The sequence below is a fragment of the Triturus cristatus genome, chromosome 8 (assembly GCF_964204655.1).
Source record: "Triturus cristatus chromosome 8, aTriCri1.1, whole genome shotgun sequence".
In the NCBI taxonomy this organism is placed as follows: domain Eukaryota; kingdom Metazoa; phylum Chordata; class Amphibia; order Caudata; family Salamandridae; genus Triturus; species Triturus cristatus.
The window spans coordinates 429,006,226-429,030,665 of NC_140591.1; the positions used below are offsets into that span (position 1 = coordinate 429,006,226).

At 38.2% G+C, this 24,440-nt stretch overlaps 1 protein-coding gene across 1 annotated transcript in view; it reads left to right on the forward strand.

Moving 5' to 3' along the window:
- Positions 1-9,680, forward strand: part of SLC25A30 (solute carrier family 25 member 30) — a 224,294-nt gene extending 214,614 nt beyond the window's left edge. Inside the window, exon 10 of the mRNA XM_085621828.1 lies at positions 7,153-9,680. Coding sequence (XP_085477954.1) covers positions 7,153-7,194 — 42 coding nt within the window. The 3' untranslated portion in view covers positions 7,195-9,680. The remainder of the gene's footprint in view (positions 1-7,152) is intronic.
- Positions 9,681-24,440: the final 14,760 nt, after the last annotated feature.

Genomic DNA, 24,440 nt, shown 5'->3' on the forward strand with positions numbered 1-24,440 from the left:
GGCCTAGATACTTTCACAGGTCACCGATGGCCGAAACATGTTGATCCCCTTGATGTACCTGTCTTAAATCTTGACAGTTTCATCATTTAGCTTATTGTTGTTTTTAATCATGTCATAGGGTAGCAAAATAAAGCTTTGCCGGCTAACTCTATAGGCAGTTTTATCTCACACTCACCAGCACTGCACTTTCTACCCATTCACACGCCACGCTCACATAGGGTTTTTAGTACAATCCATGTGCTCAAAATGAAAAACATCCCTGAGCTCCTCCCTCGTAGAGAGTTGGTTGTAGCCTGCGTTAGGACTAGGTTCCTAACTGGAGGAGGCATCCCTATGATGAAGCATGACACCTCTGGTGTGTGAGGGGAGTCGTTCTTAAAAGGGATACCTTCCCCTGATTAGTCGGTTTCTTTTCTGGTGTCATATTTTGTGTATCGCATTCAAAAAATGTTCACATAATCCTGACCTGTGGGCTCTTATGTACGTTGATTCTAAGAGTGGGGAGCACGCCCAAGCTGGTCCCTAAACCTCCTCTTGGCCCTACTTGTGTGTGTTGTAAGAGATACATCTTGCCATGAGGAATTTTGACACAATGAATTAGATTGATTGCACAATCATAGCTCCGATGTGAAGGAAATTGTATCAGCTCCTTTTTGACTAAATACATTGGTGAAGATTGTTAGGGTTACTGCATTGGATTCTCTGAATCTTGCTTCGGCACGAAAAGCACCTTCAAGGCTGTTTACTCTGGTAACTAGGAAGTGGAAAACAGTGTGCAAGAGCATATTCGGTTGTGAAGGAAATGGTGGTATTCTTCTAATTTATTCAAGGAGCCACAGGCAGCCATTTCATGCATAATGTCAAAGTAAATGTAGGAGCGTTATTCAGATCGAGAACAATGCTGTATGACCTACTTTATTTGTCATCTCTACCTGTGTTGCCAGCAGTACATCACAGGATATTAATGATGTCCCATTTATGCCTTTAAAAGCTTCCAAACTTTCTTTTCTTCGTATGAGTATGTTTGTTTTGGAGTGGAAGGTCTGATCCACCCAGTACTTCCACTGTCAATCAAAGCCGTTGTTTGCCATTGTCCTGTAGGTGTTGCTAAAATTACTTCTGTTATGAAAAGTGTCTTGATAACAGAAAACTATTGTCATTTAAATCCTGAATTCCACCCATCCTGGCTTTGCTGATTACGGTGTTGGACTTTCACATATCCCATAGGCTGGGTACATTTATTAACAAAATTGCCTAACTTACCACAGTATAAAAACAGCTTTTCTATCCATTGTCTCTCCCTTTCTTCTTTAGTTAGCAGTCTTCACAGTGAGCCAATAGGCATAGATTTCACCAATTCCATTTCCTCTGAAAAAAAAATCCTGAAAGCTTTTCAGGTACTGCACATCAAGACATATACCTTCTTTCACTGTTTCTAGACTGGCGTTGTGCCTCAATCTGTATTGTCAACGCAATCAAAGCATTAGTAGTTTGGGGCGATTCACCACCAATGGCAGCATGTCTTTTAATTCCTTGCTAAGATCCTAATAAAAGGCCACAGCTGTGCCCATCAATTCATCTCACCTTTAGTTGTATAAACTGGGTAATATCCCTGCTTTATTGGGTCTGTCTATGGCCAAAAAATGTTGTGAATATTTTTTTTTAAACTGGTCAAATCAAGTGAAGTTGGTATTATCTGAATTATTGGCATACCCCAGTGTAAAACACCCTTAGTTACATACAATACCCTAAAAGGCAATTTTTGCCTGCTAGGTTAAAAAGTGCTCTGGTCAGGACATAAAATGCAATTGATTTAAGAACAAAAGCTGTTAGGATCCCCTGTTTATTTCTTTGGGTGTTCTAAATTCATAGCCCCCGTTGATGTTGTTGGTCTGTGATCTGGTAGCATTCCTTTTGAGTTTCTTCCCACAGCAACAGTATTTCTGTTACCAGAAACAGCAGCTTGGTTAAGACTCAGAGGGTATAGTTTATTATGTTTAGATAATAGGAACACTCTTCTCTTACATGCTAGGTATTTCCATATCATTTTAAATCTTACTAATGACCTGCGCGATTGCTGTGAGTGGATTGATGTCTAAATCCATGCTGTGCAGTAGGCTAGCAATCTTTCAGGATTGGGGGATAGTAGAGCAGATCTTCTAGTCATGTTCCCAACTTCTCCCCTGATATAGTGCAGAAAGATAAATGAAAAACCATCTTCTAAAAGGTGATGAGAGAAGGTAGGGAGGAGAACAGACGATCCAACTAGACTCTAATAGCACCCAGAAATGGATGCCATAGCCACTGAGGTATGATGGCTGAGTAGGCACAGTCTCACAGAGTGAAATATGGTAACCACTGCCGGCTGTATACTGTACAACATACCAGATCACATGATGAATTCTGAACTGAGCATTCTCACCACATCAGTTTCTATAAGACCACTTGTTACCGGATAACTTATTTTTGCAAAACAGAAGGCGATGACCACACTACAACCGTTCAACATGGGAGAAACTGGAAGGAGCACTGCAATAAAAAAGGCAAAATGGAAAACAAGCACAAAAATCCAGCAACTAAGACTAGGGAAACAATGGTAAAATAAAAACAAATGCAAGGGAGCAAAAATAAGTGCAAAGTGGTATGACAAGTGGGAAACTTACAGCATATGAAAGTTGCTATGCAATGAGTTCTTGGCTGACTCAGCCTTTATACCTCCAGAACATTTCCCACGCTATCGCATCCTTGGCATCTGTCACCTGAGCCCTAGCTTCACAAGTGTGTTCAGTGCTTCCACTTTCCTACTGCTCTTCTAACCTTCCAACTTCAGCACTTTGCTGGCGATTCTCTTCCCACACTTTCAATCAGCGGTCTTGAGTTCCAGTATGATTGAGGTTGAATCCTTACAGTTTTAAAGAAATAAGGTCGGAGGTTGAAAACATATTTTGTCATAACATGCACATGTTTAAAAATATGAACTTTTCCGTACAATATGAAGGAATTTAGTAATTATTTTATTCAATATCATATCTTGGAGATGAAGGACTCTGGCAAGAATGGAAAGACTATTGAGGTAATACCAGCCACTGGACGATACAAATTATTTGAACACCAAGGGTTAAAAAGAGCAAATAATATTTTTTGTTCTACCTTCTGGCTATATTAGAGCAGTGCAGGCAACCCCATACCTTAGGTGAACAATAGATTGAAGAGGAATGTCTTTAACTAGCACTTACTTTACAGCCTCTTTTAATCCCAGAATGTGGCAAAAACAGCAGTTAATAATGAGGATTAGAACAAAAGGCTGAAGCACTGTATGCAGGCAACCTTCCTATAAAATGTAGGTCCTTACTTGTACGTCTCACTCTGAGTTAGTGTTTCTTCTTAATGTTCCAGATATATTCACTGTTTGATTGAATGTTCTGGTCTTTTTTGCATGTGTTTGAATCTTAAATAGTTAAGAGGCACTCCTTTTTTAGGTCTCGCCTGACCCAGCGCATGCGCTGGTCTGGCGAGACTTATTGAGAGGGTACCACGATTACTTTCACTTTAGCGGCCACACGGCCGCTTTGATGTTTGATCGTGATCGCGATCACTTTTACCGCTTTGCATAGCCAATAGGTCTCGCTTTTGGGACCTTATAAGTATTTAGTTATGCAACTGTTGCATGGCTAAACACTTATAAGGTCCCAAAGGCGAGACCTATTGGCTATGCCAATGCTTGTTATACTTTGATGTGTGGTTCTGACATTAACCTCTGTGCTCATTCGTGAGGGATACATGATTTGGGCAGCATCAACTCATGTCCTCAGCCCCACATTGTAGACTGCATCACTTCCTGTAATGTGAGGAAATGACTGGACATTTATCCTGTAAAGCCTGAAGCAGATTCATCACGTTGGTCTGTCTCGTCTTGACACAGTTGACTTTTTTCTCAACTGCTACAGTCCAGTTTTGCACAAGAGGGGCCATTTTGTAAAACAATGTTCGCCAATCCCTTAGCCTCTTGAGGTTTCACTTTGTTGATAGACTGATGTCAATATTTGCATGTTTACATTCAGCCTTCTTTGAGTGTGAGTGATGAGAAAATTTATGGTTGGGTTATGCCCTTTGATGGTATTTTGAATGGGGTAATAGACTTCTTCCTAAACGTTTTGAGAGAGAGTGATGTCATGGGTTAGCGATTATGAGTTTTTTATTTTATATATTGTTCTTGATATAGTGCTAAATCATACACTGAGGATGTGAGGCCAAAGCCCAGTTATTGTAATGTAAGAATATTCAAATAGCAAGCAGAAACGACCATGGCATAGAAAAATGCAACCGATAAACCAGGTTCTGCAATCATAGAGGGCATACATTTACATTTAAAAGAACTTTGCTTGGTATAGATTTCTTCTCAGAGGGTGGCCACACACAACATAGAATAACAAGTAGTTCTTAAGAAGATTATCTTGAGCTATGCAGGGGGTTAGAAACTATATAGCTAGCCACCTACCCTGCATCAGCTAAGCTATGGTTTTCTTGTAAGGATGATGAATCTTCTATACTTCCAAACCAGCTAAAGGGATTCTTATCTGAGTCTTAGTTGATCGTGGTTTGTGACTCTTCAGTTTATTTGTCTTGGGTATTTTGTTTTGATAAAGGTTTTACTGCACATGATGCTGCCTGGGTTTCTTGATTACTTGTCAACATGTAGTTGGAGTAGATCTGTCCTCTTCTTGCCCACTCTCTGTTTTAAATTCTGTTGTCCTTTGTCTTTGTGTCGTGTGTTCCAAGGTCCACTCAACACTTTATGTATTGTTTATTTTAGCAATTTTATATAATCCAAACAAGACCCAAATGAGTGCCTGAGAGCTTTACATAAGAACTAGGGGTGGGCGGAATTTGCGTAATCGCGTTACGCAAATCTCCGCGAAATGGTAAAAAATCTCCGCGAACACGCAGAAATTCCGCGAACACGCGGAATTGCTTGTTCGCGATACTTTTTTCCTGTTCGCGATCGCTGTTTGCGTGCTCGGGGTGAAATATCTCGCGAACACGCATATTAAGAACGCGAACAAGCAAAAAATTTCGCGAAGTCGCGGAACGCAGATTTTTGGGCAATTTCGCGTTCTCCGCGGAACGCGAAATTACCCAAATTCCGCAAATTCCGCGAGCGGAATGGAATTTACCGCCCAGGCCTAATAAGAACCGTTAATACTGCATACAAGTAGTTTGCAAAATAAATGTTTCATAGCATAAAAGCAGTTTATCAAGCCAAAGTTTATCAGAATTCTCACAAAACAACGTATTCGTACAACGTAATAACATGCTTCTGATGAGACTGCAGTTGTCACCCTTCAAGCTCATCTGTCCACGACTTGCTCCAGAACCTTCCTGCAGCAAACCGCACCATCGGGAAAGACCACATCTACCAGGTTGGTCGGGATACAACTATGGATGGGAATAAAGCACAGCAAGACTGCAACAGAGGGCAATGTATTCAGGCAGCCACAGGTCACTCAGCCGTGTATTTCTCGGAGTAGGTACCCCTGTAGCTCACATAAACGTCTGAGGTGTTGGCAGTCACTAAGTCAGTGCTGAAAGTCCTGATTTGAAGTTTAGCACAAAATAGTTTCAGAGAGTGCTGGTACAGAAGATCAGGAGGCCACTAGCATGCCTGCCCAGCTGCAGAGCCGAGCAGGAATCCCAGTCCTGCTGTTGCTATCCAGACAGCCACAAAGCTCTTTGCAACCAATTCTTTCAGGTGGATGCTCTTGTATTGAGTGGGTTACTGGCATAAGTAGGTCATTGGGTCCATGGTGGTGGCAAATGGGGGTAGAACGGGCTATCTGCCAAAGCTGGGGCGCTCTACAGGTAGCACAGTCTGGGAGCTCCTAATTGTTTGCCATTTTTCCATATATGCTTTTGATACTGCTGTGGCACAGGCAAGCAGCTGTGAGATGTCACCTGGAGCAGAGCAAGAGGCTGTGCAGGAATGTCGCAAAGGATTATGCTGACAGGTATACGCCCGGCCATCCCACAGCCACTCATTGTACTCCTGTCCCGGGGGGGCCATGCTAGGCACTTCCACCTGTTCCTAATTTCTCAAGAGCGGCTCTATAACTCCATGTCCCTGTGCAATATTCCCTATATAATATAACATCTAGGGGTTAGAGTGCCCTTGTCTCTGTTCCATTGACTTCCCTGCCCCAGTAAAGTTGGTGTTGCAGGAATTCCCTTTTGCCAAGGCTGCCTATTTCTTGGGTTCTTGTCCCTTATGAGTTCCTGTCATCGAGGTTCTTTGTCCCAGGGCTCACAACTTGCAACAAAATGAATAGGTGTACTGATAGACAGACTTACGGGTATGCTACTGATAAATGGAAAAAGAACTAGCATATGTACTGACAACGCATTTGTTCAGCTAGTACTAAGCTCTTTTGGTTCATCACACAGAAAAACACAGTTTTGCCATATGGTCTTGAGAAACCTGTTTATCTAACATTGACCCCTACCTAAGTGAAAGACCTGATTCTTTGATTACCATCTGCATAGGTTCATTCCCCTGAGGAAGCCACATCCCTCATGAGCCCAAAATATAATTTCATCCATGTTGACAAAGAATGAAATTGTGCTAGTTCTTTACCTATGTTTTTGGTATAGACAACGTTTTTCTCATTGTTCGTCACGTAGGCAGCAATGCACTCAATGTATTGCACCTATTTATTTTTTTAACAGAAATGCATGGTTCCTTCTTTTCATCAACCTTCATTCCAAAAATGTATGAAGAGGCCCAGAAGAATCAAGACATTGTTCCTCTTAAGATCTCTCTCGTTGGGCTAAACACATTTTGTTTGTTATCTAATCCACATGTTCTGTTTTTCCTCTGATTGACCAACATAGATAAAGGTCTTTGATAGACTTCTCCTCTCATATGGAGGTAATGGTTGTAGCAAGTAAGCATCCAGTACTAATTAATGCACCTTGTTGCTTGCTTATTTTCTATTTTCCAGCTTTTAGTTTCTTTTGGGAAAACCAATGCATCTAAGTTGCAAGCATGATTTTTTTTCTTTAAACTAATATACTTGCAAATGTAACCTGGTAGTGGAAAAATGTCTTAGAAAAAGCTTGCCAATGTTTGTACCAATTTTCCTTAATCAATTCTTACAGTTTTTTCTGACATATGAGCAGCTGAAACATCTTGATTTGTAACTAAGAATATGGCTTTACAATCCGGTGCTAACAATATTGTGTTCACTAGAAAGTGAACTTTTTATGATGCCCCTCCTTCGCTGAGGAGCCATGTGTGGGTGTTGTGGTACAGAGAATGTAAGCCGCCCGATGAATACATCATTTTTCAAAAAGTGCCAAAAACATGGGTGATGTGGTTGGCATTTCATTCCAAGAACTGAAGTACCAGATGTTTATCTGCAAGTGTCCTAGTGAATGACCTTCCAGTTAGAGTACCTCCGGATAATACTTGTCAAGGCTTCTGAACACGAAGAAACAGGAGAACTCTCAGAAGAGACTTCTGCACCTTGCTTTATTAGGCCTTGTAATGGGGTGGCTCAGCAATGTTTGTTGACACAAAGGTCTTTGTTACAGTTTGGCAACAGGAATTCATGAACCACTGCTAATGTCTCTTTATACTAAGAACATTTTATGTATTGAACTCAAATGTTTGTGATATCTCAAGACAATCCTAAATATGTATTCATTTATGTGTTTAATATTTATTTACAAAGTTTATATCAGAGAGCACCAAGTAAGCACAAGTTAAAAAAAAGTCATAAAAAGAGTGCAATTTATTATTGTTCTGTATTGTTACATCTATCTGATGTCTAATGCTCAGGGAAGCAGCCGTTAAGCTCACAATATGGTACTGTACATTTTTATTTTGATTTATTGATTTCCTCGAATTGTCTTTTGTCTCTAATGGAAATATTTTCTTTGATCTAATGCGTGCTAACAACACTGATTGATACTTTTCATACTATATAATGCATTATATTTTTTTTATATCGTATAATGTTGTTTCTAACCATGATTATTAATGATCAAAAAAGCAAAAGAGGAAGGTGCACCAGTAAGAAGTCCAGGTCCAGACAATATCTTTGATATATCCTTTTAATTTTCTTGTAAAAAGACTCACAGCCAACGTGTTTCGTTCCACACTGGAACTTCTTCAAGGCAAAACAGTATTCTGTATGACAAACAACGTAATACGGGATGCAACGTAATAATGTCCCATATGTATGAATAAGTATTCACAGTCGGCGTTCTGATGATAAGTAAATCAATAATTGGGATATATTTTGGTTTGGTATTGTTTTAAAATTTCAAACAGGAAAGTCACCACGTCAGGAAAAGTAACTTTAAGTTGCAGGTGGCCAAGGTGTCGGCTCCTTGATACGAGCACGATCAAAAGGATTCCAATATTCTGGAAAATCCAGCAACCCCGACGTGTCTTCAAAGCTGTTCCTTTATCTGTAAACAGACCGCTCACTTGACCTTGTATTTTACTCACTGGACTTATTTTGCAACGTGTTTAATAATGTTTGAAACTTGGCTAAATCTTACTAGTTTATATATTCTACACAAACACCTGTACACTTTTTGCACACTCAGGGGCGAACACTCCTTTAAAATAATTGTTTATAATTAATAAGCTATCAGCCATCAAAATAGGGAGCACTATATAAAAAGTAAACAAGGGTGCTTACAGGTAGGATTTCACAGATTGACCGACCACTTTGTGATGCTCTTTTGGTGTCTAAGTCGTAGCAATTAATTCGGTTGAAAATATTCCTTATTCAGGAAAATTAATTATCTAAAATACATACTTGTGGGATTGTTTTCCTCGATGAAAGCCACCCACTTGTTGCTTATTGTATTAAGTATGTTTGGTTCCTCATATGTGCCCTTCAATTTGCAACATATCTGAGGTTTACATCCAGCTAGCTCAAGCTAGAGCTAAATATTGGAATAATAATTGTTCTACGTCTTTAATTGCTATGACACTACACCTGCAAAACAGTAATCTGAAGCTCATTGTAATTACATTTCATATTTCTGCACCTTAACATCACATAGACGTCCCCAATTCATGTAGCAGTTTTTCTTCTGTGAGACCAACACGTATCTAGTATGGCAAGAAACAAAAATCTCCAGTTATCCATATTTTATTAGTATTACAAACGGCTGGCCCATTACTTGGACTTGGGCTGCTATCTACTTGCTTCTACAAGCTGAAGCTGATTGCACAGGAATTGCCTTAATGACAAGACAGCAAATGCAGACAACACTTTGATTTTAAAACCTGTTTAGTTGCTGTACTTTATAATGGTGACAAGCAAAGTAAATTGGTGGTTAATATAGTTGCCACTGTAAGGACAAAATGTAAAGGGCCAGATGTTATTTTTTAACTGTGGATATTGCTTATATTGTACATAACTGTTTTTTGACTAGTTCTTTTATGTGTGAATAATGTTTGTCTTGTTCATATGTATAGTAAAATACATTAATTGGCAACTCTTGACCTAGAGTGGACTGTGACAGTTGTTTTTAAATTGAAATCTTAGAGAAAAATGTCAATACAATAATATTTTAAGGTCTAAACAGATGAAACCATAAAAACAGTGATTATGATGTATAATGTATTTATATTTCAACATTGTAATAAAGAATAATGCTCCATATCACCTTGACCTATGTTATTCTGGGCATGGTAGACCAACTCAGCAAAGGCTATACATTGAGCAGATAATTTGGTAACCCATCTATATTATGTTCTATTATTAGTATTTGGATACCGCTTACAGCCATCATTGTAGCATGGTAGCTCTTTTACAACCTGTTTATCCTTTAGTACAGCATAGGGACCGCCATCGGTTGATTGCATCTGTTCACTGGTGTTTGATTGTGAGAGGCTAGTAGAGAGTTTGTTCAGTGCATAGTTTAGAAGCAGTTTATGTATGTTAGTGCAAAAATAAAACCAGTTCCGTTAGAAGAACTTTGTAGTGTTTCTATAGGTTTGCTATTGGAATTTTTCAGTTTTTTCTTTATATGGGGGAAAGGGTCACTTGTACCACGAAACTGGTATAAAAGGTATAAAATTATGATACAACATTACATGTGTGGTATATTATGTATGCTGTGAGTGCTTTTATGGTGCTTGGCAGTACTATTTGGCCACACTTCCCCATCTTAAACGGCTTAAGTCCTGTGTTGTGTGGATGGCGTTGTGAGGATTCTGTGTAGTGCGCTGACCGAGGATGGCTCTCATATGCATCTTTAATTTCAATCCATTAACTTCATATCATTTTACTTCCATCAAGCTATACATACACAATACACAAAAATCTGCAAAGTTGCATTTCTGCACCAATTTATGTTTGTTGTTCTTTAGCATGTTTTCACCTTCATATTTTATGTGCTGTTAGCAGGTGAAACTTGCAGATAAACACAAATTGCAAACTGTGGTTTTCCAGAAGATCTTGTAATTAGTAATTTGGCATTAACTCCCTTTAGAAGCTGAATTGGGAATTGCGAGCTATGTTTAATCTGACTCTGTATTTTCTGCCAAAACTTATTAACTTATTAACAGCTTTTCTGTTCCCATTATAGTCATTATTCCATAGTTTTTAATTATCTGGAATGTTAGATCTGCATTTATCTCTGTAGAAAACAAACAAAACGTCACTTCTGGTCAGTCCTTTAGGTTGAATGTTATTTTTCTGTATACCACATTTCATGCTATAAAAGCAATTGCTCTCTATTTCCTCCTCGAAGGCTTTGTTACTAATTCATAGCCCGGGACTTCATTAGATTAATGTTACATAGTTTTTCATCACGCTGCCTGGCAATGGGTAACTTTCATCTGTATGAAAACGTAATGAAGTGTATATGTGTATGTGTGTGTATATATATATATATATATATATATATATATATTCAATACCACGGCGGTTCACTTTTCCCGGGTTTCAGGCACTCTTGAGAGGTGTGCGTAACCAACGCGGTTGAACCAAACCGTAATTTATAAACACAAAACTCCCGTATGGAAGTAAATGGTCGCACTCCAGCAGTATTCTTCAAATCTTAATTTATTCTTGAATCATTTTATCTCAGCAGCCAACACAGATCAACCAACGCTTTTCGGTATCTCCATATACCTTGATCACGGTTGTTTAATCACATGATTATTCACATTTTAAAAGACTCCCTTCAAGGACACACTGTGACGTCATTTCCTACTTGTTACCAGGACTTCTCCATTGATTCTTGGGCGATGTAGTCCTATATTTAACAACTAAATATTTACAAATAGCGCATACAGGAATCAATGTTTTGCCAATGGATTTCAAAGTGTCCTGTTACTCTTTGCTATGCTATATGTTATATGTTATTGTTCCACTATTGTCATCAAATTTGTGACATGTCACATGTTATTTTCCAAAATGCACCAGAGTTCGTACCAGGAGCAAATTGCATTTTCTTTTTTGTCTCTTGTTTTTCACTCCCCACAGTGAGGATATCACTAGTGGTTCAGAAACGGCTGCCATAAAATAATTTATTGTCTTTTTTCAAGCCCTCCATTGGTCATGTTTTGTTGGCAAAATCACGCATTCCATGTTTTTCTGATTTCCAACCTATATTCTTTTCTTTCCTCCGGTGGGTATTCAAGATGCTGACATGCCGTAACCCAGACTTCGTGCACTCCATACAGATGACCATAGCCTCAAGCATGACTTTTCCTGGTTCACTTTGAGGGAAGCTTTTTGCCTTTTACAGATGTATATATGGTTCCTCTGACTGATTCAAACCAAAAGGTGTCATGGTTCTGAAATTCAAAATATGCCGGGACTCCTTTTGTCGCAAACTCCTCTCCCGGTTGCCGCCTCGTGCATTAACCGGTACAGTCTCGATCCCATAAAATTTCAAGGATTTCCAGTTGGCATTGTGATATATATACATATGCTTGGCCACTGCGTTGTTTCTATCTTTCTTCTTTGTGGCACGTACATGCTCCAGTATACGTTTATTTAAATCACAAATGGTGCTGCCGACATACTTTAACATACACGGGCACTCAATTACGTACACCGTGTGTTGGCTTTTGCACGTTATCAAGTCTCTGATTTGCCAGACTTTATTATTGGCCATTGTGACGTCCGTTACTGGTTTCGCAATTTCGCACACTTTACAATTGTGGCACTTGATAAAACCCTTTGTATTTAGCCACGTCTCCTTTTGTTTCTTGGCTTTAAAATTGCTGTGCACCAACCGATCTTTCAAATTCTTGGCTCTTCGATACGTTATTATTGGGTGGGGGCCCATTTTTTCACCAATGGTTCCATCCAGCTGTAAGTTGTTCCAATTCTTCTTTATTATACCAGCTATTTCCTTGGACTCTTGATTGAAGTCCATGATGAGTCTTATGGGTTCCCCAGTAGTTGGTTCTTCGCCACCTGTTGGTGCTAGGCATTCCTTTCTAGTTCTTTCATTTGTTCTAGTCCAATTATTATTTCCATTGTTTTTGCTGTATTTTCTATCCTTGAATCTTTTTATTGTTCTTGCACTTTGCTTTTTCCATTCCTCCTCCTCATTACAAATTCTCCGCAGGCGGAGGAACTCTCCATAAGGTATGCTGGATATGAGGGATGGCTGATGAAAACTCGTTGCCTCCAGAGTGGCATTAGTCGCCGTACTTTTTCGATGTAATGTGGTTTCCAAACTGTTGTTTTTCACATAGATTTCTGCATCCAGAAAAACTACTCTTTCATTGCTAAAATCATGCGTAAAATTTAAATTAGGTGTACTTGTATTCAAAATTTCAAAGTATTCCTGGAAATTTTCCTCATTCCCATTCCAGATAATGAGGAGATCATCTGAGAATCGTGTCCAGCTGACTATCCGTTTTGTGTGCTTCTCACTCTTGATGTTCCAGGCTATCTCTTTCTCCCACCACCCCATTACCAAGCAAGTGTAACTGGGGCTGAAAGCAAAACCCATAGCTGCTCCGTTTTGCTGACGATATAGCTCATCCCCAAATACAAAAACATTATTTGTTACGCACAACTTGATCATATCCATCAGCATCTCATTATGTTCCTTATAATGAATGTTTCTTTCTTGCAAGGAATGATGACATGCATTTAAACCAAGGGTATTATCAATGTTGGTATAAAGAGCAACCACATCCATCGTAATCAAGCAGTAGGTGCTCTGCCAAGTTATACCCCTTGTAGGATTCTAAGGAGATCTGTTGTATCCTTAATAAATTAGTTCAAGTCTGCCACATATAGGATCAAAAAATAATCAATAACATTTGTCACTGGTTCTAAAAGTGAGCCTTTTGCTGACAAAATTGGTCTCCCTGGTGGTTCTTTTTGATTTTTATGAAGTTTTGGGAGAAAGTACATGGTAGCTAATCTACAGATCAATATTTACTTTCATCTTCATTGATCAGATTGTTTGATACCCATGCCCTTAGTTTTCTGTCAATTTCATGTTTAATTGATGTGGTGGGATTCGCATGTAATTTTTCATAGTATTTGCAATCATTTAATTGACGAAGTGCTTCCGTGGTGTACAAAGTTCGATCCCATAGCACCACGTTGCCCCCCTTATCTGCCATTTTTATTTCAATTTCATGATCATTGGCTAGTTTTTCCAGGGCTTCTCTTTCCGTCCCATTTAGATTGTCCTTATACTTTGATTTTTTCATTTTATAGAGATCATGTACAATAGCCTCCTGGAAGATATCAATTTTATTTCCTGGCGCTATTTGTGGGTAAAACTTGGACTTTGGTCTTTTTTAACTCAAACCTGCCCCTAATTGTCGGCATGCTGTTTCCAAGGAGATCTCTTCTCCTTCTTCTGCATTTAGATTGAGTAGTGTCAAAAAATCCCACGACTCCTTTGCCAGGAGTGTTGATGTTGGTTTTGGTATTATTTTTGTTAATTTAGGTCTGTTTTGATTTTCCATGAAGTGTTTTGCCAGTTTTATTTTACAGATATACAAATACAGATCTATCCTGGTTTGCGCTAGATCCATTCTTTGTATGGGGCAATAATTGATGCCCCGTTTTAATAATGACATTTCTGCTGAGGATAGTTCCCGTTCTGAGAGATTTACTACCTGGAACTGATCCATCATTGATCCTTCCTTCGTCTCATACTTCGGGTTTTCGTACCATACCTTTCTGATGAAGAACTTGCTTCTTCGTCCCCTTCGTTTTGTCAGTCGCGATTTCTTTGCTACCACGACAGAGACAAAAAAGAAAATGCAATTTGCTCCTTGTACAAACTCTGGTGCATTTTGGAAAATAACATGTGACCTGTCACAAATTTGATGACCATAGCGGAACAATAACATATAGCATAGCAAAGAGTAACATGACATTTAGGACATCCATTGGCAAAACAATGATTCCTGTATGCGCTATTTGTAAATATTTAGTTGTTACATATAGGACTACATCTCCCAAGAATCAATGGAGGAGTCCTGGTAACAAGTAGGAAATGACGACACAGTGTTTCCTTGAAGGGAGTCTTTTAAAATGTGAATAATCATGTGATTAAACGACCGTGATCAAGGTATATGGAGATACCGAAACACGTTGGTTGATCTGTGTTGGCTGCTGAGAAAAAAATGATTCAAGAATAAATTAAGATTTGAAGAATACTGCTGGAGTGCAACCATTTACTTCCATACGGGAGTTTTGTGTTTATATATATATATATATATATATATATATATATATCTCAATCCATATATATATATATAACTTTTTAAAGACAACAAGCCTTGGCCCATAAGTTTCTTCAAGCGTGTTATTTTATTCACAGTAAAATCACCCTACACGTTTTGGAGCGTCCGCTCCTTGCTCACGAGTAGTGTGTATGGAGAAACAATAAAGTTGTATACAATCATGTGACATTCAAATGATAGAAAATGAAAACAGACTTCTGTGTCATTGTCTCATTCCTCTGTACAATCAAGGCACATTAAGCTCATCTGCCATAATCCAAAGCATTAGAAGAGAATCAAGTTGTCTATATTTTGGTAACAATATTCGCACTATATACAATATGTACAAGTGTGTAATTCGAGTGATTTTTCGGGTGTAGAAACAACCCCTCCTGGCTCAGGATAACTATGCGGTCCACCATGCACCACGGCAAGCATTCAAGCATTCCGGAGGCTCAGTCATTCTTAAGAGCGTCAGAATTGCAGCTCGTCTACGGGCAACAATAGACACAAGCATCAAGCCCCAGTGGGCATAAGGACCTATATCGTCCCCGTAATGTCAAATCAAATAGTGGCTCGTCTGCGGGCCACATAAGACATTAGAATCAAGCCCAAGTGGGCATGTGGATTCGACCTTTAGATTGAGAAGGTCGACCCCGCATCTTCAGACCAATATCCATCTCGCCCAAGTGGGCATATATATATATATATATATATATATATATATATATAAACTAAATCACACGTGCAGGAAAACCCACACCTACCCGTACACTTAAGCCCAAGTCGCCCGAGGCCCAGGTACATAAGTGTCAAATCAATAAATAATCATAGCGACAGCAGGGACAACTATATCTATCAAAAATTAGCCCATCATATTGAAATTAATTACAACCTCTGGAATAAACTATCTTCACTCGAAATTCATGGCTAACTAATGCTGCAATTGGAGTTACATTCAACAGTCAGACACGACACAACACCGTTCCTGCAGATACTTTAGCTCTTCGCCTTCCACTTGCACCTGAGACAATTTCAAAATCTGTAAATGAAAAAACAAATAGTGAATGTTCGAATATAAACATAGTGTTACACATTTTTACATATACACAAAATTACATTGAGTCAGAGACAGTGGGAATAAAAACATTGGTTAAAATTCCACATCGGCATCTTAAAAGAGAAACAGAAGCTATGTTTTATTCAGCCCAAATGTACTGCTAGTGCCTCGTCATTTTTATGGCCCATTGGTTGCATCGTGTGGTACTTAATGATCATCTTGGACTCTAAACGTCTGAGTTCTTTAGTTCTGTCTCCCCCCCTCTCCCTTCTGGGGACACAGTCTAGGACTATGAAAGATAGCAAACTGGTATTCTGATTGTGGTCGGAGAAAAAATGACGTTATGGGTTATTGCCCTCAGATACTCTAAAACCAGTTTTTGGGCTTTATGGATGGTACTTCCAATATAATATTTGTCACACTGGCATCTGAGGGCATAAACAGCATATTATTCAGTATTACACGAGACATGTGGTATTGAGAAACCTGTTTATCTAACATAGACTCCCCCCCCCCCCCCCCCACTGCCTTTCTCCTCCCCTTTTGATTATCTATTGCAGTGGAATCCACCCACATATGAAGAATAAGATAACTACAATGTAGGAGTAGAATGAAGTTACCTTTATATTCTAGTTTACTTGGAAGTTTCTATACCAAACAACTATGGTCTTCCCATGTATCCTCTGTCAAACATCACCCAATGGACTTGTGTTTTTTAAAGAGAGAACTGGCGTGAGTGCACAACCAATGCAAGAAAAATGATTGTGGCCATGTATACTTGCTAGCACTATACTGGTTGTACTAAGCTCTAATTTTTGCCTACTTTGAGCAACTGGTTCTGATACTACGTGGGTGGATATACACAGGCTAGATATAGGAGAGAATTTACAGATTAGGAGTGACAATCCCTACAGAGAAAGCTTTATTCTTTTAGTGGATGTATAGATTCTTCAGTCTCACCTATCTTTCTCTCTAGTTCCTCTGAATTTCTTTTGTCCTATTTAAGATGGAAAGTAGCTGAGAAACTTGAGCACAAGTGTGAAGTGTAAAGTGATGCCTTATATATACATATACATACTGTGGTGTTGTCACTTCCAAAGAGGTAACGAGGCCTCAATATCACTTATTCCCATTAGTGCTTCTTGAACTGTTTCCAAAGTCTAAAACTAGCAACTGGAGATATCTTTTAAAATGGAGACCTTGTGGAGCAAAATATAATTCTAATGGAAAGTTACCTAAGTGAAAGACCTGATTCTTTGATTACCATCTGCATAGGTTCATTCCCCTGAGGAAGCCACATCCCTCATGAGCCCAAAATATCATTTCATCCATGTTGACAAAGAATGAAATTGTGCTAGTTCTTTACCTATGTTTTTGGTATAGACAACATTTTTCTCATTGTTCGTCACGTAGGCAGAAATGCACTCAATGTATTGCACCTATTTATTTTTTAACAGAAATGCATGGGTCCTTCTTTTCATCAACCTTCATTCCAAATATGTATTAAGAGGCCCAGAAGAATCAAGACATTGTTCCTCTTAAGATCTCTCTCGTTGGGCTAAACACATTTTGTTTGTTACCTAATCCACATGTTCTGTTTTTCCTCTGATTGACCAACATAGATAAAGGTCTTTGATAGACTTCTCCTCTCATATGGAGGTAATGGTTGTAGCAAGTAAGCATCCGGTACTAATTAATGCACCTTGTTTCCTACATTTGGCACTAAAGTTTTGCTTGCTTATTTTCTATTTTCAAAAGTCATAAAAATAGTGCAATTTATTATTGTTCTGTATTGTTACATCTATCTAATGTCTAATGCTCAGGGAAGCAGCCGTTAAGCTCACAATATGGTACTGTACATTTTTATTTTGATTTATTGATTTCATTGAATTGTCTTTTGTCTCTAATGGAAATATTTTCTTTGATCTAATGCGTGCTAACAACACTGCTTGATACTTTCCATACTATATAATGCATTATATATTTTTTTATATCTTATAAATTTGTTTCTAACAGTGATTATTAATGATCTGCTAGTAGACATTTGAAGCATACTCCAAATGAGCGTTTTTCTGGCAGATTTGCTTGATTTACATTAAAAGAAAGCATGTTTTTATTCTTTAAAGTTGTTGATGCCAAGCACACCTCATTTTCATTCACTAAAGTGTCTTCAAAGCTGTTACTTTGTCTGTAAACAGACCGCTCACTTGACCTTGTATTTTACTCACTGGACTGACTTTGCAACGTGTTTAATAATGGTTGAAACTTGCCTAAATCTCACTAGTTTATATATTCTACACAAACACCTGTACACTTTTTGCACACTCAGGGGCGAACACTCCTTTAAAATAATTGTTTATAATTAATAAGCTATCAGCCATCAAAATAGGGAGCACTATATAAAAAGTAAACAAGGGTGCTTACAGGTAGGATTTCACAGATCGACCGACCACTTTGTGATGCTCTTTTGGTGTCTAAGTCGTAGCAATTAATTCGGTTGAAAATATTCTGCATTCAGGAAAATTAATTATCTAAAATACATACTTGTGGGATTGTTTTCCTCGATGAAAGCCACCCACTTGTTGCTTATTGTATTAAGTATGTTTGGTTCCTCATATGTGCCCTTCAATTTGCAACATATCTGAGGTTTACATCCAGCTAGCTCAAGATAGAGCTAAATATTGGAATAATAATTGTTCTACGTCTTTAATTGCTATGACACTACACCTGCAAAACAGTAATCTGAAGCTCATTGTAATTACATTTCATATTTCTGCACCTTAACATCACATAGACGTCCCCAATTCATGTAGCAGTTTTTCTTCAGTGAGACCAACACGCATCTAGTATGGCAAGAAACAAATATCTCCATTTATCCATATTTTATTAGTATTACAAAAGGCTGGCCCCTTACTTGGACTTGGGCTGCTATCTACTTGGTTCTACAAGCTGAAGCTGATTGCACAGGAATTGACTTAATGACAAGACAGCAAATGCAGACAACACTTTGATTTTAAAACCTGTTTAGTTGCTGTACTTTATAATGGTGACAAGCAAAGTAAATTGGTGGTTAATATAGTTGCCACTGTAAGTACAAAATGTTAAGGGCCAGATGTTATTTTTTAACTGTGGTTAATGCTTATATTGTACATAACTGTTTTTTGACTAGTTCTTTTATGTGTGAATAATGTTTGTCTTGTTCATATGTATAGTAAAATACATTAATTGGCAACTCTTAACCTAGAGTGGACTGTGACAGTTGTTTTTAAATTGAAATCTTAGAGAAAAATGTCAATGCAATAATATTTTACGGTCTAAACAGATGAAACCATAAAAACAGTGATTATGATGTATAATGTATTTATATTTCAACCTTGTAATAAAGAATAATGTTCCATATCACCTTGACCTATGTTATTCTGGGCATGGTAGACCAACTCAGCAAAGGCTATACATTGAGCAGATAATTTGGTAACACAGTCAAATTATGTTATATTATTGGTATTTGGATACCGCTTACAGCCATCATTGTAGCATGGTAGCTCTTTTACAACCTTTTTATCCTTTAGTACAGCATAGGGACTGCCATCGGTTGATTTCATCTGTTCACTGGTGTTTGATTGTGAGAGGCTAGTAGAGAGTTTGTTCAGTGCATAGTATAGAAGCGATTTATGTATGTTAGTGCAAAAATAAAACCAGTTCCGTTAGAAGAACTTTGTAGTGTTTCTATAGGTTTGCTATTGGGCTTTTTCAGTTTTTTCTTTATATGGGGGGAGGGTCACTTGTACCACGAAACTGGTATAAAATTATGATACAACATTACATGTGTGGTATATTAAGTATGCTGTGAGTGCTTTTATGGTGCTTGGCAGTGCTATTTGGCCACACTTCCCCATCTTAAATGGCTTAAGTCCTGTGTTGTGTGGATGGCGTTGTAAGGATTCTGTGTAGTGCGCTGACCAAGGATGGCTCTCATATGCATCTTTAATTTCAATCCATTAACTTCATATCATTTTATTTCCATCAAGATATATATACACAATACACAAAAATCTGCAAAGTTGCATTTCTGAACCAATTTATGTTTGTTGTTCTTTGGCATGTTTTCACCTTCATATTTTATGTGCTGTTAGCAGGTGAAACTTGCAGATGAACACAGATTGCAAACTGTGGTTTTCCAGAAGATCTTGTAATTAGTAATTTGGCATTAACTCCCTTTAGGAGCTGAATTGGGAATTGCGAGCTATGTGTAATCTGACTCTGTATTTTCTGCCAAAACTTATTTAACAGCTTTTCTGTTCCCATTATAGTTTTCATCATTATTCGATAGTTTTTTTTAATTATCTGGAATGTTAGATCTGCATTTATATCTCTGTAGAAAACAAACAAAATATCACTTCTGGTCAGTCCTTTAGGTTGAATGGTATTTTTCTGTATACCACATTTCATGCTATAAAAGCAATTGCTCTCTATTTCCTCCTCGATGGCTCTGTTACTAATTCATAGCCCGGGACTTCATTAGATTAATGTTACATAGTTTTTCATCACACTGCCTGGCAATGGGTAACTTCTGATTATTCATCCTTATGTAACTTTTTGTGCTATAACATCCAATCTGTATGAAAACGTAATGAAGTGTATATGTGTATGTGTGTGATATATATATATATATATATATATATATATATATATATATATATATATATATACAGGTGCGTAACCAACGCGGTTGAACCAAACCGCAATTTATAAACACAAAATTCCCGTATGGAAGTAAATGGTCGCACTCCAGCAGTATCCTTCAAATCTTAATTTATTCTTGAATCATTTTTTCTCAGCAGCCAACACAGATCAACCAACGCGTTTCAGTATCTCCTTATACCTTGATCACGGTGGTTTAATCACATGATTATTCACATTTTAAAAGGCTCCCTTCAAGGAAACACTGTGACTTCATTTCCTACTTGTTACCAGGACTTCTCCATTGATTCTTGGGAGATGTAGTCCTATATTTAACAGCTAAATATTTACAAATAGCGCATACAGGAATTATTGTTTTGCCGATGGATTTCATAAGTGTCCTGTTACTCTTTGCTATGCTATATGTTATATGTTATTGTTCCACTATGGTCATCAAATTTGTGACATGTCACATGTTATTTTCCAAAATGCACCTGAGTTCGTACCAGGATCAAATTGCATTTTCTTTTTTGTCTCTTGTTTTTCACTCCCCACAGTGAGGATATCACTAGTGGTTCAGAAACGGCTGCCATAAAAGAAATTCATGTCTTTTTTCAAGCCCTCCAGTGGGCATGTTTTGTTGGCAAAATCACGCATTCCATGTTTTTCTGATTTCCAACCTATTTTCTTTTCTTCCCTCAGGTGGGTATTCAAGATGCTGACATGTCGTAACCCAGACTTCGTGCACTCCATACAGATGACCATAGCCTCGAGCATGACTTTTCCTATTTCACTTCGAGGGAAGCTTTTTGCCTTTTACAGATGTATATATGGTTCCTCTGACTGATTCAAACCAAAAGGTGTCATGGTTCTGAAATTCAAAATATGCCGGGACTCCTTTTGTCGCAAACTCCTCTCCCGGTTGCCGCCTCGTGCATTAACCGGTACAGTCTCGATCCCATAAAATTTCAAGGATTTCCAGTTGGCATTGTGATATATATACATATGCTTGGCCACTGCGTTGTTTCTATCTTTCTTCTTTGTGGCACGTACATGCTCCAGTATACGTTTATTTAAATCACAAATGGTGCTGCCGACATACTTTAACATACACGGGCACTCAATTACGTACACCGTGTGTTGGCTTTTGCACGTTATCAAGTCTCTGATTTGCCAGACTTTATTATTGGCCATTGTGACGTCCGTTACTGGTTTCGCAATTTCGCACACTTTACAATTGTGGCACTTGATAAAACCCTTTGTATTTAGCCACGTCTCCTTTTGTTTCTTGGCTTTAAAATTGCTGTGCACCAACCGATCTTTCAAATTCTTGGCTCTTCGATACGTTATTATTGGGTGGGGGCCCATTTTTTCACCAATGGTTCCATCCAGCTGTAAGTTGTTCCAATTCTTCTTTATTATACCAGCTATTTCCTTGGACTCTTGATTGAAGTCCATGATGAGTCTTATGGGTTCCCCAGTAGTTGGTTCTTCGCCACCTGTTGGTGCTAGGCATTCCTTTCTAGTTCTTTCATTTGTTCTAGTCCAATTATTATTTCCATTGTTTTTGCTGTATTTTCTATCCTTGAATCTTTTTATTGTTCTTGCACTTTGCTTTTTCCATTCCTCCTCCTCATTACAAATTCTCCGCAGGCGGAGGAACTCTCCATAAGGTATGCTGGATATGAGGGATGGCTGATGAAAACTCGTTGCCTCCAGAGTGGCATTAGTCGCCGTACTTTTTCGATGTAATGTGGTTTCCAAACTGTTGTTTTTCACATAGATTTCTGCATCCAGAAAAACTACTCTTTCATTGCTAAAATCATGCGTAAAATTTAAATTAGGTGTACTTGTATTCAAAATTTCAAAGTATTCCTGGAAATTTTCCTCATTCCCATTCCAGATAATGAGGAGATCATCTGAGAATCGTGTCCAGCTGACTATCCGTTTTGTGTGCTTCTCACTCTTGATGTTCCAGGCTATCTCTTTCTCCCACCACCCCATTACCAAGCAAGTGTAACTGGGGCTGAAAGCAAAACCCATAGCTGCTCCGTTTTGCTGACGATATAGCTCATCCCCAAATACAAAAACATTATTTGTTACGCACAACTTGATCATATCCATCAGCATCTCATTATGTTCCTTATAATGAATGTTTCTTTCTTGCAAGGAATGATGACATGCATTTAAACCAAGGGTATTATCAATGTTGGTATAAAGAGCAACCACATCCATCGTAATCAAGCAGTAGGTGCTCTGCCAAGTTATACCCCTTGTAGGATTCTAAGGAGATCTGTTGTATCCTTAATAAATTAGTTCAAGTCTGCCACATATAGGATCAAAAAATAATCAATAACATTTGTCACTGGTTCTAAAAGTGAGCCTTTTGCTGACAAAATTGGTCTCCCTGGTGGTTCTTTTTGATTTTTATGAAGTTTTGGGAGAAAGTACATGGTAGCTAATCTACAGATCAATATTTACTTTCATCTTCATTGATCAGATTGTTTGATACCCATGCCCTTAGTTTTCTGTCAATTTCATGTTTAATTGATGTGGTGGGATTCGCATGTAATTTTTCATAGTATTTGCAATCATTTAATTGACGAAGTGCTTCCGTGGTGTACAAAGTTCGATCCCATAGCACCACGTTGCCCCCCTTATCTGCCATTTTTATTTCAATTTCATGATCATTGGCTAGTTTTTCCAGGGCTTCTCTTTCCGTCCCATTTAGATTGTCCTTATACTTTGATTTTTTCATTTTATAGAGATCATGTACAATAGCCTCCTGGAAGATATCAATTTTATTTCCTGGCGCTATTTGTGGGTAAAACTTGGACTTTGGTCTTTTTTAACTCAAACCTGCCCCTAATTGTCGGCATGCTGTTTCCAAGGAGATCTCTTCTCCTTCTTCTGCATTTAGATTGAGTAGTGTCAAAAAATCCCACGACTCCTTTGCCAGGAGTGTTGATGTTGGTTTTGGTATTATTTTTGTTAATTTAGGTCTGTTTTGATTTTCCATGAAGTGTTTTGCCAGTTTTATTTTACAGATATACAAATACAGATCTATCCTGGTTTGCGCTAGATCCATTCTTTGTATGGGGCAATAATTGATGCCCCGTTTTAATAATGACATTTCTGCTGAGGATAGTTCCCGTTCTGAGAGATTTACTACCTGGAACTGATCCATCATTGATCCTTCCTTCGTCTCATACTTCGGGTTTTCGTACCATACCTTTCTGATGAAGAACTTGCTTCTTCGTCCCCTTCGTTTTGTCAGTCGCGATTTCTTTGCTACCACGACAGAGACAAAAAAGAAAATGCAATTTGCTCCTTGTACAAACTCTGGTGCATTTTGGAAAATAACATGTGACCTGTCACAAATTTGATGACCATAGCGGAACAATAACATATAGCATAGCAAAGAGTAACATGACATTTAGGACATCCATTGGCAAAACAATGATTCCTGTATGCGCTATTTGTAAATATTTAGTTGTTACATATAGGACTACATCTCCCAAGAATCAATGGAGGAGTCCTGGTAACAAGTAGGAAATGACGACACAGTGTTTCCTTGAAGGGAGTCTTTTAAAATGTGAATAATCATGTGATTAAACGACCGTGATCAAGGTATATGGAGATACCGAAACACGTTGGTTGATCTGTGTTGGCTGCTGAGAAAAAAATGATTCAAGAATAAATTAAGATTTGAAGAATACTGCTGGAGTGCAACCATTTACTTCCATACGGGAGTTTTGTGTTTATATATATATATATATATATATATATATATATATCTCAATCCATATATATATATATAACTTTTTAAAGACAACAAGCCTTGGCCCATAAGTTTCTTCAAGCGTGTTATTTTATTCACAGTAAAATCACCCTACACGTTTTGGAGCGTCCGCTCCTTGCTCACGAGTAGTGTGTATGGAGAAACAATAAAGTTGTATACAA